Here is a 15,627-nt window from a genome sequence, read left to right on the forward strand (position 1 = left end):
TACCAAATGGCATTACTGGCACTGTGTGTCGTGGCATCAGAAGGGCTAGTGTACTGTACGTGTGCTTTAGTATTTACAGGTTTTTAATTAAAAAGTGTGGATATTAAAACTAAAAAAAGGCCACATGTTCAAAATGGCCTTCCAGTTAGTCATCTTGTTTTATCAATTAGTTGTTAAGCAAAATGCATTTTAATGACATACTTGACATTTGTTTTCCTTTCTTTCTCAATGAGGTAAAACGATTCTAGAGCCTTTGCCATTTCAGCAGGGGTAGCTTGTCCTTATCTGTGACATTTACTTCTAAATATGCACTCGGGCGATGAGCGCTAGGGTACTAGGCAGCGTTTGCATATTTCCCTGCCTGTTTTGGTCTACTTATTGTCTTTTTTGTTTAGTGTTTGTGCTTGCACACGTTTTAACAAAAATGAAGAATTGTAGGCTGTATGTTACAAACTTCAAAAATCAAAGTAGAGGTTTTGTTAAAAGCGGCCCGTGTTATGTCCGTATGTTGCTGGCGTCGGTGTTTTGGGGAAGGCCAAGGGTAAATAAACCTGTATAGCCTGCTGTGCCCTTTGACCCTTGGGCTCCCCTGACTGGCCTTATTAAGGTGCAAGTCAACATGTCCTCGCTGTTCTCTCCGGAATTTGAATTGTTTGGGGCTAATCTGCAGTGTGGTGAAATGACTGAGTGAATCTGAGAAGAAAAGGAAATGAAATATTAACCGAATAAAAACACGTGATGTAAAGTAGAGTCCTTCTGAAGATAGATGGGAGGGCACTGCGTGTGCATGTGTGCGTGTGTGTGCGGGGTACAGTAGAGCTGCTGTTACTGAGGCTCACTTGGATGTTGTCTTGCTTGTTCAGATTGGATACGGTACAACTGAAAACAGCCCTGTGACCTTCCTTGGCTTTCCTCGGGATGAAATCGATCGCAAGCTGGAAACGGTGGGATTCATTCTTCCTCACACAGAGGTGGGTATCTTTCCTGTTGTTTCTTGAACTTCCTAATTTTTCTAGCTAGGCAGTTGCAAGCAGGATGGTTTGAATCTGTCTTGGTAGCTGAGGGAATGTTGGAAGTGTTCAGATCACGCGTGAAGATGCAAGGATGTTTGAGCGGAATCACTTGGCTCGTGTAGGGATCAGCACGTGACGCAGGATTTTTGATGCTTTATGTACTCTGAACTTTTTTTGACATTCTCAGATAGCAGAATTTTAAGTTGGGAGAAAAGGTTTGAAATCCCATTATCACACAAACACAGATCTGAGTCAAGATTTGAGTTTGTTTTATTGTGTCTCTTTCACAAAGCTTGAGTTGTAGTATGAAAGTAAAGAAGAAACAGCAGGCAGGCTTCAGTAACGAACTGTCAAGTTGAAAACTGAACCTGTTGAACGTCCGGATAATAAAGGGGTTCAAATATTAATCATGCATTCATGGGTTGCCATTCCTAATGGAAAAAAATCTGAATGCTTGACCAAAGTTGTGGTGGTGTGTAACCAGAGCCGTATTTGAGCAGAACTGGCCAGAGGGCATAGATAACCAAATTTGCAGGGCTTGCCAATGTAGTAGAAAACATATCGGGTACACGGGAGAAAATGCTTGTATTATCATGGGAAGAATGGGCAAACCTCACCCACGCTTACCGGCTTGTGACTCCGACTCCGTTTGCTGGAGCGTGAAAAAAGGAATTTGCTGTGCACGGACTTCAGAGTATCGTTGACACTAAAGGAACTGAGCTGTGACTGGCAAGTGATCAGTCAGTTGAGGGCATTCTAGAAAATCAAAGTGAATGGGACATAAAACAGCTGTAAGAGTGCAATTCCAAGTAATATGGTGGAACAGCAGTTTATTCTTCGCTGGATAATGTGAACGGCCAACATACAGTAGGTAGGCCTGGCGTAATGAAGTGACCTATAACGCCGTTGATTCAGGAGAGTCCCATTTAGTCCTAGGGTTAGGTCTAGTTTGTGTTTGTGTGTAATATAAGGTTTGCTAAAACAGCCTGGCACTTAATCTCTCTGGATGGTATAATTCAACAGGCAAAGGTGGTGAACCCAAGTACTGGGGAGAATCTTCCTCTCAATACCTCTGGTGAATTGATGATCCGGGGATACTGCATCATGCTGGGCTACTGGAATGACCCGGAGAAGACCGCCGAATGCATCACTGCAGAGCGCTGGTATAAAACAGGGTGAGTAAGAAAACAAAAAAGAAACCAGCATGCCGGGCTTTAGGATTGGTGCTCTTGACTTCATCTCTTCGCTCTTCCTTTATTTCAAGTTTACTTGTAGGTTTACCAGGCCCACCGTACGCAGTAGTTCTTGTACGCCTTTAACCACCCAAAGAAGGTTTATTGATACTGGGAAACACATGGAGCCAAGTCAAAGTTGTTGAACAGTCCAGTTTATTATAAAGTTCACTTTAGCTCTGTGAAATAAAGACGATGCTGTTGTATGCCTGGATATTTGCTCCAGTACTATAAGTGAAGCAGCAAGGTCCTGTAATTAACGAAGTGCAGCTCGCCAGCCCTTCAGCTAACAAGGGATCCGTGTTGCATTGTTCTCACCAAGGGAGAACGAAATAAGTTGTGAAAAGTAAGAAGTTTTACTCGGCTTCTGGTGCTGCCCTCATTTTTGCTGTAGCATTCCTGTACAGACTGGGCTGCAGCCCGATTCAGTTACCCGCACAGCTTTGTTTTTGTGAGGTAAATTAAAAGTCGAAATCCTGGCATCGCAACACGTGAATCGCAGCCTTTAAAAGAGACCAGTTATGAAATTTGTAAAGTGAACAAATCTCTAAAAGCATAAAGGGGGAATGAAAGAAAAGAAAATCTCAACCCTGTGACATTTATCATTGGCTTTGTGTTATTACTCCTTCGTATTTTAGTTTTTTTTGTCTGTTTTTCTGTACCATACGCCGCATAATCAGGCCGGTTTTTTAATGATTTTTAAGCAGAGGGAGAAAATAAACATTTGAAAAATCGGTAATGTAATAAATCAGCAAGAAAAGCAACATTGTAACAATGCACGGAACGAACCAACACACAATCGTCCGTGACTGAAAACTGGCGCACCGTCCTCGCGCCTTCTCCTGCCAGACGGAGGGATGGGGGTGCACGGCGCGGAGTGTGGAACGCGAGGAAAGGAGAAGGACGTCCACTCAGCTCTGCCCGTCATGCTAGTCTGCTGATTTCTCGTTCATTATGCACTGCCCGCTCATGTGCCCACCTCCAACTCGTCACTTGAGTCGCCGTCTTTACACAGTCCAGATGTACCTGTGAGTGACGTAGACCTTTTTATTGCTCTGTGCGGTTTTGGCTGCTATTCTATATACTGTATAATCCACCAAGACACCCGACCACGGTAGTAGCGAGGTGGGAGGGCGGTGTGTACAAAGGGTTGGGACGCAACCAGTGGGAGAGAATGAGTTGCACTTAGTGGGAATTCCACGGTTTGCAGCCCGAATGGGGTTCAACGGCTTACCCACGGCGGGTAGACACACGCTCAATGTCATGCATAATTATTTATTGAATGCTAAACACTTCTGGAAAGACACGGTTGTCTAAAACGGGTTGCTGTGAGAATACAACAGAAAGAGAATGAAAAGCTGGAACTCTGGAGAGAGCAGAATACAACACAATAATGAACCTGCGGCATGACAAACGCCGCGTGGCTCAGACGTGCATGTGGACTCTTACCACAGACGAAAGGGACTAACTGGTCGGTCGGTGAGTTTTTGCATCCGGGCAAATGGGCAGGCAGTGTGAATGCCTAGAGAGCGAGGGTAGACGCCGGCCGGTGAAAAAGGAGCATCGTTGGGCAGGAAAACGTCTTCCCTGTCCCTGCAGGAGCATCTAAGAAGGCGCATGTTTGTCGCGGAAGCGAATAACTGTATGTAGCGTGTAAAACAGTTTGCTATGGTGCACGCGGTTGTGCGTCGTAACCGAAAAGTAGTTTTTTTAATACTGCTTACTTCATTGCGCTTCATCCTCAGTTGTAAAGGATTGTTTTAAAGATCCCATGGGATACCCCTCGCAAACCGTTTCACACGCTGCATATGGCGACTTACCTCCGCGAGAAACACGCCTCTATGAACAGTCAACGTAGCTCGGAGGTGCATGACATGCACATGACATTAACCTGACCTGCACTGCATGTGGCCTCTATGACAGACGAATATAAATGACGCCATTTTTTCTGTGTCATCGCGTCCGAGTTGGTGGCCGTGGCCCTGCGAGTTGTATCCAATGGTCTTGGAGTTGGTGGGCGTGGCTCTCTCCTGGGTGCGCCATAGGTGTCTCACTTGTTGGCGGCTTAGTGAATCCACACCCCTTCCGGCGTGTTTTCCATGGTTGTCTTGCCTTAGTGAATTATATATATATATATGATAGATAGATAGATAGATAATCAAATGCATTTAATGGTAAACAATAGAGATGAAGCCACGTTGTTGCTCATTGAGTCCCAGCCTTTCTACTGTACCTTAAAATCAATTTCTTGTGTCCTGTGTTTGTCTCGCCTACAGAGACCTTGCCACACTGGATGAATATGGCTACTGCAAGATTGTGGGGCGCATCAAGGACATGATCATTCGTGGAGGTGAAAACATCTACCCAGCAGAAATTGAGCAATTTCTATACACGTGCCCTAAAGTGGCTGAGGTCCAGGTAATCTCGAGCTCGCCTGCACCAGTGGAATCCTAGAAGCCATGCTTGTATTTGGGTACTGAGCAGGTTCTCTGATACAATCGAGCAGATTGTGAGAGTAGCTGTTCTGAGTGGTTGACTTTTAGATGGTTTCTCAGTAGGGTTGTCTGTGGAGTTTAGAGTAAGAGGCTTGGGCCTGAGTTGTACCCTGTAAGGAATTCCCGTACAACATCCAATGTCATTCTAAACGTTCCAGCCAGCATCCAAATCTTGTTGTGAGTACGTCAGCATTAGAAAGCACTTGCAGACGGAGACCCTCAATGAAAGGAGGTCCTTGTATTCTTCAATTGTGGATAAAAAAAAGAAGGAAAGTTATTGCAAGTGCCATTTGCTAGATGTTTGTTACGTTGGTAGAAGTCATTTCTTGGTTTTATTAAGTGTCTGCCTCTAAATTAGTGCATAGTATATGAGAGGTTCTTGTAACCCCCACAAGATGAATCGGTATATTTAAACTGTTTGCTGTCCCTCTGACTACAGATTAGTCGCAGTTCACGACCTGCCTTGCTGCGAGTTTGGCATGGAGGACACACGCTTTCAAAGCAGGCGTTGACGTGCTCAGTTGTGTGTGCAACGCCGTACGTTTAGAATGTGAAGTAAAACTGCAGTTGTTTTCTGTACTTAAGAATGAGTTAAGTTTAAAGAAGAATTTAGTTTTTTTGCCTTTTATTGTGCGTGTGTAACAAGTTTTCTTTATACTTGTGTGGAATGCTTACCTTGAATTTTCACTAAACCTTTTTATAACAAACTTTTTTTGGACTTTCTTTTGTCACACATTTGGCTCGCCCTTGATCCCTGACTTGTGTCACACACATACTCATCGTTTATGATTGGAGTATTAATGGGGACTTTCACGTTGAAATGACTCTCTTCTCCAGGTGGTCGGGGTGAAGGATGAGAAGATGGGAGAGGAGGTGTGCGCCTGTATCAGACTTGCACGAGGGGCAGAAAGCACAGCCCAAGAAATCAAGGATTTCTGTAAAGGCAAGGTAAGAGATTACTTTAATGGATGGTCACCTGCACAGGTAAAGTCCGCATGCACATAGACTTGTTGATGGTGAGCAGGGGCTGCTGTGGCACTTGGACACAATGCACTTCCTTTAATGCATCTCTTTACTTCTGTACCAATAGTTTAATTTTGAAAATATGAAACCACTCCGCTGTTCTTGGTATTGTTTAATTTCTTGTCTGGAGAAAATCTTTGCAAGCGACATAACATTATGAATATGACATTTTCGTTCCAGATTTCGCATTTTAAAATACCGAAGTATGTTGTCTTTGTGAAGGGTTATCCACTGACAGTTTCAGGAAAGGTAAGTTGACATTTTTGTTTTCTCTTTAAATTAAAAAAAATATATAATAAAGAAAATGGAAGAAGAGTGTGTGTTCTGTTGCTCCCATTGCACTTGCTCATTCTCGGTTTCCTTGACCATCTCTTGTGTCCTTTCACCGGAGGCTCCCGTTTCATTTTCTTTACTGCTTGGTACAGAGAAGGTTTGTCTTTTGAGCAAGTAGCCTATTTTTCATGCAAGAGATGTGAGAAAAGCCAGTGCGGAAAAAAAAAAAATTCACATTTCCAGTGACAGGCTCACAAGTCCCAACCCAAATCCCACAATCTTCCCCTGGTAACTGAGTGGGATCATTCTCCAAATAGGGAATACAGGGATCCCTCGCTATATCGCACTTCGACTTTCGCGGCTTCACTCCATCGCGGATTTTATATGTAAGCATATCTAAATATATATCACAGATTTTTCGCTGGCGGATTTCTGCGGACAATGGGTCTTTTAATTTATGGTACACGCTTCCTCAGTTGGTTTGCCCAGTTGATTTCATACAAGGGACGCTATTGGCGGATGGCTTAGAAGCTACCCAATCAGAGCATGTATTACATATTAAATAAAACTCCTCAATGATATACGATATGCTTCCCGCACGGCGCTTGATTGTTTGCTTGTCTCTGTCTCTCTCACTCTCTCTGCCTGACGAGGGGGTACGAGCAGAGGGGCTGTTTGCACAGAGGATACGGACGCGCCTCTAAAAAATGCCGCTTTATTGCATTGCTTCTGCATACTTAAAAGCACAAAAGCACGTATTGATTTTTTGATTGTTTGCTTTTCTGTCATGCTCTCTCTCTGAAATTCTCTGATCCTGACGCGCGCACTCCTTTGAAGATAAGATATGTTTGCACGCTTTTAATTGTGAGAAAGAACTGCCATCTCTGTCTTGTCATGGAGCACAGTTTAAACTTTTGAGTAAAGGGTGTTATTTCATGTCTAGAGGGCTCTAATAATGTTAACAGTGTGGGAGAGTTTATAAGGGCTTAAAATATATAAAAATAACTATACAGACATATGGTTTCTACTTCGCGGATTTTCATCGAGAAGGGATTACTGTACTGTCTAGGATTTATTTGTAACTTAGATCAGCAGCTATCCAAAATTTGATGCCAAGTGTTCCTGATGAAATGTTGATGCTCTTTCATGCAACAAAAGTTGAACAATCCTGACGGCTGCACATAACTGGGTATGCTGGGGCAGAAATGCGTCATGTGTTATAAGTAAGGGCAAAGTGAGACAAGTGTCCGTAGACTCGGAGCTTTGCTGCTTTATCAAAGCTCACAGTCCGCATTAGGCCAAGTGAGATGGCAAATTGTGGATGAAGCAATTTGAAAGTAAATGCATCTCACTTGCAGTGTTTAAACAGACACGGCAGACCTGACCGTGTATGCCAATACGAGAATAAAGAGCTTTGCTTTGCTTTGTTTGTGTGTGTGTGTGTGTGTGTGCGCACACCAGGTCTGTGATTCAACACATGCGCTACCATTTCAGAGTAGCTCCTCTTCTTAAAGGATGCCTCATTTATAATAATCAAATTATAACAGATTTTATTCATACAGTGCCTTTCCCATGCACAGAGCGCATACCACGTTGTAGCAGTCCTTGCGTTTTCAGAAAGAAAGCCACCTGACATGTCAATGAAAACCCTGAGATGGCCGCTGTCCACCACCGTTGTGCTCATCGCTGACGGCTCGATTTCGCTGTCGAGTCTCATGTTCTCCCTTTGCCACATCAAAGAGGCTGGCAGTGTACTTGGTATTGCACACTGAGTGGAAGACACATTGCAGTGCCATTTCAAGGTGGTTTGTGGTCGTTTCACTCGAATTAAACACATTTTCAGATTTATTTTTTTGTTTTCATGCATTGTAATCTATACTAATAAAAGGCAAAGCCCTCACTGACTGACTCATCACTAATTCTCCAACTTCACGTGTAGGTAGAAGGCTGAAATTTGGCAGCTCATTCCTTACAGCTTCCTTACAAAAGTTGGGCAGGTTTCATTTCGAAATTCTACGCGTAATGGTCATAACTGGAAGGTATTTTTCTCCATTTACTGTAATGGAGTTGAGCTCGAAAGCAGTGGGGGGCGGAGTTTCGTGTGACATCATCACGCCTCCCACGTAATCACGTAAACTGACTGTCAACGCAGTACATAGAGAACAAGGAAGAGCTTCAAAAAGAAAACATGCATTATGTAATTGAGAAGGCAGCGAAACAATAAGAAGCGACCGAGTGACACATACTACCATATTCATGAGTTCTGCTATTTTGGAAACAAAGCACGGTGTAAACCTAAAGTTTAAATTAAGTTCATAGACAGGCTGCCACTGGCGTTTCACATGCCCACAGGTAATGCGGGATACAAGTTTAATGAGAGGATGCAGGATATAAACGAGAGTTTTGATCACTTTGTAACTAAGTTAAAATTGTAGGTGAAGGGGTGTGCTTATGCAAATTCTGAGAGACTGTGTTTGTGGGGGTTTGACAGTTAAGGCGGGTGGGGGAGTCACATCATCATCTCCCCTCCCATTCACCTCATTTCGCTCTGAGCTGAGCTCCGCGGCTAACGCCGTCTTACAGAAGCGACTTTGTGACGCTGCTACAAAATACTCACAGAAAAATCCACAAGTTAATACACACGCTATCTCTAGAGTTTCTACACACTGAATCCTCCAGGCACTACTTACAAAAGGTTACATTGACAATCGTGTTACGCTATTTTTCAAATGTTTCCTTTTCTTAGCACAAGCACAGCTGAGAAGCTTCGATGCATGTGCTCCATAACGCATTAAAAAAATGACGCATTTAATCACACTTTGCAATACAAGCAAAGGGGAACTTCTGTCAATGCATGATTTCCTGGTACACCGATTACATTGATCAGCGCATCCCGATTCATTTTACCCTCGCACCACCTTAGTTTGAGAAGAAGTATGAAAAAATATGATGTTAACGCAGAAAAACAGATCATAAATTGAAGGTTTATGAATAATCGATTCGCCATCAATAATTGTTTTGGTAAAGCCATACTCCGTGTAATCCTCCTTCCATTTTATAATTTTTCCGCCACTAGCCATGATTAAATGAACGGTAAAAAAGTAAGAGTGAAGCGAGGGTGATTTATTCAGGCAGGCAGCCAGCCGACAGCTCAATAGCTCGAATTTGGATACAAGTAGCTTCTATTTAGTCGCCAGAAATATCTTTGGTAGGAATGGAAGTTGAAATTAGTCTTTCAATTTCTATGGTAAAGAGAAAGTTATGCAATGATGACTAAATTTAACTATATAAAGTCATTCCCAAATATATAAAGTCAAAACCTGAGTATATAAAGTCATCGTTGGAATATACAAAGTCAGTGCTGGAATATCCATCCATTTCCCAACCTGTTGAATCCGACCACAGGGTCACGGGGGTCTGCTGGAGCCAATCCCAGCCAACACTGGGCACAAGGCAGGAACCAATCCTGAGCAGGGCACATGCATCATTTTCAAAACATTAACCAGTTTTTTTTATTTATTTTTCTGAATATGTTTTTGTCCACTTAGTTCAGTTCAGAGTCGTTTCAATCAATAGATTTAGACTTTCATTTTATATATTCAGGAGTGAGTTTATATACTCCGATGTTGACTTTATATAATCAGGAATGACTTTATAAATTCCCACGCTGACTTTATATATTCATAAAATCAATGTATTTGCCCGTTTGGTACCCCATAGTATATATGTGTGTGTGTGTGTGTGTATATATGTACACATGTATGTATATATATAAAAATATATATATTGTGGCAGTAGGGGGCGCTACCGCCCCTTGAACCCTCAGGGATGACTCCAGACACTGGGTAAAAGTCCAAGACTTTTTATTCTTTTTCACCGTGCACAAAGCACCTTCCACACTACTCATAAACTATTAAATCACTAACTCCAACACAATAAACACTCCTCCTCGCACAAACACTTGCTCCTCTACCAGCTCAGCTCAGTGTCTGGACTGAGGCATCGTCCTTTTATAGCCCCTGACCCGGAGGTGTTCCTGTCCCAGCAGTCCACAGTTCCTTATTCCTTCCGGGTCAGGGCAATCAGTCTTTTATTTCACCCCGGGAGCACGCTATTCCTTCCCGTCATGTGACCGTGACGTACTCCCGGGTCATTCAGCATCACAGAGCCCATAAGTCCCCCCACAGCAACTCCTGGTGGTCCCCAAGGTATCCAGCATGGCTGTGTATAACACTAGAAAGTCCATAAGGCCCTGCTGGACCTCGGGGCACGATCCTACTGTCGGGAGAGCTCCTCCTGGCGGCCTGGGGGTGGGGACCGGCATGGGAAGACGGCAGTCCTACTATATATATATATATATATATATATATATATATATATATATATATATGCATGCCAGCAACACTCATGACAATGACAAAACAATTACATTGTCAATCATGTTACGTTATTATTAAAATGTTTCCTTTTCTTTTTCATCTTTAACACACTACTATTCTACTAGTAATAACTGAATAGTCTGCCAGTTTTCATTTGTTATTTTATAGTTGTCTGCTGAAGGCAGGCAGCAATTTACATCTGGGGAAAAATGTCATTTAAATGGGCAAGGGAAACGATTTACTGTATCAGGGTGAAAAGGACAGCATGCCAAATCATTCAAATAATGGGCAGTGACAGGCAGCTATTTTTACCTGGGCACCAGTGTTCCATGGCGTTGCTGCTTGTCATGGTAATAGGGGGTCCTTCACGTATTTAAAAAAAAAAATTGCAAAAAGTTATCCATTTTGAAAAAGTCAGGGAAGGGTAGGAGGGTGACATGCAGAGTGAAATAGTGAAAGGTTTAAGAACAGCAAACGGCATTGGCCATGGCGCTTGTGGTGTTTAAGATCCGTTTGTCATGAGCCGTTGCACCCTTGCCAGTAACCCAAAGACTCACTTGGTGCTTTAATCAGAGGATCTGTCTGAGCTTCCCATCGGCTAATTTTATTACCGGGCTCACCCTAAAATGCCTCTGAGGATTTTGCTGCAGTTTTGCTCGTGCTGTGACCGTAGTAAACAAGAACAGCAAAAAACGAAAGAAAAACCACCTTGTATAAATGTTGTACTTGCCTGTTTATAGATTGGTATTTTCTAGGTTGGTGTTCTGAACCAACAGAAATAATTAAAAAATATATATATATTTTTGAAAGTCCTGTTTATTGCAGCAACAGAGGCAGGACTGTTCAAATTTCAGGAGAGGCCGAATTTCCAGAACAGCCAGGAGCAGCAATGCCCCCTTGTGCCCTTTATGTATGAAGTCTTCAGACCTAATGTCAAAGGCCTTGCTGTTTTCCACCTTTTTTTGCTCTTATTGACTCGGCAGCCTCACCAGTTCAGGTCTTATTCGGGTGTTGAGTCGCCCCTGTTTGTTCCTGTTTGTGGAACTCTCTGTCCTTTTTTTTAATCCATTTCTGTACATTTCATGTACATTTCATTTTCGGTATTCCTGACCATTATATAAGCTCTATTTATAGCACTTCGGCCCTGACGATTAGTGTTGGCCTTTCCTGGTACACATTTCACGTACTAATAAGCCGTTTTTGAGTTTTCCACACAGTATCCTTGTGTTTTTGCTGGCCGGACATGTGAAAGTGAGTGGAGTTCTTCTCCCGGCTCATTGGCCCTTTTCTTTGGTTCTTTCCATTTATGCAGGAATGTCCTGATGAAAGTTGTTGTGTGTTTAGTAATGAACGGGTCGGAGGAAGTCGAAGCTTTGGACTGCGTTGAACGTTTCGCTGAGGGCCTGCAGAGCTCCGGCTGCTTTATTGGCCGACTAGGAATGAGCGACTTGTGTGTTCTGCAAGGAAGTGCTGCCTTGCCAATGCTGACTGGAGGCTTCTGCGGCGTGTTTGACGTTTAGTGGTTAAGATGCAACTTTCAGGCACTTCAGCCGACGACTGCTTGTGTGTGGACAGTTGAAACAACTTTATTGCAGTCATTGTGGACCTTCGCCGTTGTCTTTTTCTTGTGCAGTCTGTTCCTTTGTGCATTACGTTTTCTTTCTGCGGCCCTTGGTAGGTTAAAGCACGTCTACAATATATTGCAATGGCAGCTTTCAATTAAAAGTGTAACAATTTGTCCCGTGCACTAACGCAAGCTGATTTCTACCGCTAATCAGTCCTAGGTAACGGCAGATGATTAAAGGATAGGCCAATATCACACCCCAAACAATTTCCCGTACACCCTTTATTCTACCCGGTTCAGTCCCTTAATGCCAATACTTTATGGCCCCCCAAAAAAACCAAATAGTCAAGATCTGTCATCAAATAACAAGCATATTGTATACAATGGAAAAAAAAATACAATTCCTTACACATCCATCCATCCATTTTCTAACCCACCGAATCTGAACACAGGGTCACGGGGGGTCTGCTGGAGCCAATCCCAGCCAACACAGGGCGCAAGGCAGGAACCAATCCTGGGCAGGGTGCCAACCCACCACAGGACACACACACACACACACACACACTAGGACCAATTTAGAATCGCCAGTCCACCTAACTGGCATGTCTTTGGACTGTGGGAGGAAACCCACGCAGACACGAGGAGGACATGCAACCTCCACGCAGGGAGGACCTAGGAAGCGAACCCGGGCCTCCTAACTGTGAGGCTGCAGTGCTACCACTCACACAAATGCACCACCCCTTATTCTGTAGCGGCACAAATTATATACATATATTTACACAATTCTAGTGGGGCTACATAGGTAGTGTTGGGTTAGGGTCTTGTTTCCATTGTCCTGCTTGCTGTCTATGTGTGTATCAGTAAATGCGGGGACGGGTAATGGAAGAAGACCACAGCCTCAAACCTGGGAAACACCTGTTCACTATTAATCAATTACAGCCATCGCAGGACTATTTAAGCCATTAGGGGGGAAGAGAGAAAGAGAGGAGAAGAGAAGAGGAGACTTTTTCAATTCACGACCACGAGCCATCTATACCTGCCGTATTCCATCTCGCGCATTTCATCCAGTTTGTTTTTCAATTCGCCGGACTGACTTCAATTTCCTCATCACGAGAGACCCCGGGGTCGGACTTCATCATCCACCACGCACCGAGGATCCACGGTGAGGCTCTTCTATTTTGTTCCGGGGAAATCAAACGACTCATTTACCATTAGCGCAGTCAACCGTATTCAGGACAGTTTTTATAACCGGACTCAAGTTCGTGATCATTTCCGTATCTCATTCATTTTTGTTGTTTGTTAGGGAGGGTTTTGTTGTATTTATATATGGTGGCGTCTCGTCTTTGATGTGGTGAAGGGATATTTATCTTTAAGTTTCTTTCTATTTTTGCATTTGTCTTGTTTCATTTAATACATTTAATGAGTATAATTTTACATATCTGCTTTTGTGAGTTTATATTTACACCGTCGATTGTGGGGGAAAAGTGTACTTTGGTAGAGGTACGGCTTGTTAGTCAGATTCATCTCAGTAAATTATCCAGGCCACGGGTCTTGGAGGTGTAGCTGCCGGCTGGGTAAGGGGTCGGCCGTTACACAATTACCATATTAATTCCCCCAGTTCCCCTTCCAGAGATGATAAATAGATCTACAGATTTCCAATGTTCTGTCCTGCAACTGCCGGCAGGCCAAATGAGGTGTCCTGAAAATTGCGGACTACTATCACAATCACCAATTCATCATAAAAGACAAATTGTATCATGGCGCAGGACCGACTGTATAAGTCCTTTGAAATAGCTCACCCGAGTCCGTAGGAATTAGCAGAACGTTTGATTCCCTGATCAGAAGAATACCTTCTGCCAGGAGTGTAGGAGCTCCTAGACTTCTTGTATGGCCAGTGCAGGAACTGATCTGCTCTTTTCTCTCCGATTCTCCTTTTTCCTTTTCTCCTCTTCTTCCTTCTCTCTTTAAAATGGCACGCTTTATGCAAATGACTCCCGAAAGAAAACAGTAAAACCGGAAGTTCCACCTCTGAGGCACCGCTGTCAATCTCCGGATGTAAGCATATTCCCTACAACACCCGATCGACAGCAGAAAACATATTATATTTATGTGGCAGCGCTACAAAAGTTCTTTCCCATAACCAATAAGTCGATAATTCCGTGTCAAGTTATTTTTATCAATATATTTGAAGAGGTTTTCTGGCAATGTGCCATGGTTTTTAAAGGCTGCCATCGCCTGGGAATGATCGTTGAGGTAGGGCTGACCTTCATGGGGACGTGTGGCTGTGCAGTGCTCGTCCTCTAAGGGACCCCACCCTAAGCCTGACCCGGTGGACGAGCGAAACCCACAATGCTCTTTGATGTCATCAAACTTTCTCTGGCCATTTTAAATCCAAGTGGACTTTTGTTTACCGTTCTTGTAAATTTCTGTCCATTTTTGAACCTGAGAATGCAGTTTGTGGACTCGGACAATCCATTCAGTGAATGAACGTATTATCTCCTAACTCTGTGGCTCTGTGTGACTGAAAGGCAATTAAGATACGTTGGCACCGGCACTCGCTGGGGGGCAGCAGACCTTCCAAGCAGGTGCCAGAGCGTAACCAGCGCCTGCAGACTTTGGTTATCCGACTGCACCAGCCTGCCCGTCCTTGCCAGGCCCTGGTTGCCAATGTCAATTGTCCTGTCACTTTTTTCTTTATCTCCTTTCCTTTAGATTCAGAAGTACAAGCTACGTGAGGAGGTAGAAGAAACTTTGGGAATAAACAAGAAACTCTAAGAAGATGAAAGCTGAACCTGCAATTGCTGTTTTACAAAGAAGAAAACCTTCCGATCCTCCAAAAATGAAGTGGCATCTGTGGTTCCAGCAGAGCCCTGTTGAGAGTTGCTTCCTTTATCTTGTAATCCTTGGTGAGCAGGCCTGTGTTGAGGGGTCGCTGTGGAGTGGCTGAAGGTGCCAGTCCAAGTGAACTCAACTGGGTGTGCAGTTAAGTTCCCCTTACCCAGCTGTGTTGGCATCGGGCAGTAAGCCCTGTTGGGAGTGAGCTGACCGATGTTTGTAACTTCCTGGTTAGCATCGTGTTTGGCATACCAGCTGGGTACCCGACGAGCCCTTCGGTGGTTTCCTGCTCTAATCAGTTGTGTCTTCTCTTCTCTTCTTTAATTTTGTGTTGCACAATCACTCACTTTATTGCTGTTACTTTACACTGCAGCTACTCCGTTTGGATGAGTAGTCGCCATGGTGTATGAAGTCCATGCCTTACTTGGCTGACGTTTGAAATGTTTTTACTTTACTTTTATAATAAAATTTTATTCATATATACCCCAAAAGCGGAGTTTGTCAATCTTGGCTTTTTAAATTGTGTACAATAAATTGATGTGTCCTGATTGGCCAACAGCTTGTCGTGTTGTATTTGAGAGTGCGTCATAACAGTGCCACCCTGCCTGGCACCCTGCATGCCCATTTTTTTCCTTTGCTCTCCATCTCTTCCTTAAACGCAATAAACTTTTTTTGTTTTTTTCCTGCTTGTTCTCTTCCTTTCAACTTTGGCGTTCCTTCATCCACAATATCTGACAAATTGTTTGTTTGTTGGCACATCACTATATGTGATTGGTTCGGCATCATGGGGGTCAACACTGTAATGCTATTGTC

At 43.5% G+C, this 15,627-nt stretch overlaps 1 protein-coding gene across 1 annotated transcript in view; it reads left to right on the forward strand.

Moving 5' to 3' along the window:
• acsf2 (acyl-CoA synthetase family member 2) overlaps positions 1–15,372 on the forward strand; it is a 54,328-nt gene extending 38,956 nt beyond the window's left edge. The window contains exons 11-16 of the mRNA XM_039740664.1: positions 864–971; positions 2,037–2,188; positions 4,522–4,663; positions 5,578–5,688; positions 5,944–6,012; positions 14,692–15,372. Coding sequence (XP_039596598.1) covers positions 864–971; positions 2,037–2,188; positions 4,522–4,663; positions 5,578–5,688; positions 5,944–6,012; positions 14,692–14,754 — 645 coding nt within the window. The 3' untranslated portion in view covers positions 14,755–15,372. The remainder of the gene's footprint in view (positions 1–863; positions 972–2,036; positions 2,189–4,521; positions 4,664–5,577; positions 5,689–5,943; positions 6,013–14,691) is intronic.
• The last annotated feature ends 255 nt before the right edge of the window (positions 15,373–15,627 follow it).

This window comes from Polypterus senegalus, chromosome 17 (assembly GCF_016835505.1).
Source record: "Polypterus senegalus isolate Bchr_013 chromosome 17, ASM1683550v1, whole genome shotgun sequence".
Lineage (NCBI taxonomy): Eukaryota > Metazoa > Chordata > Cladistia > Polypteriformes > Polypteridae > Polypterus > Polypterus senegalus.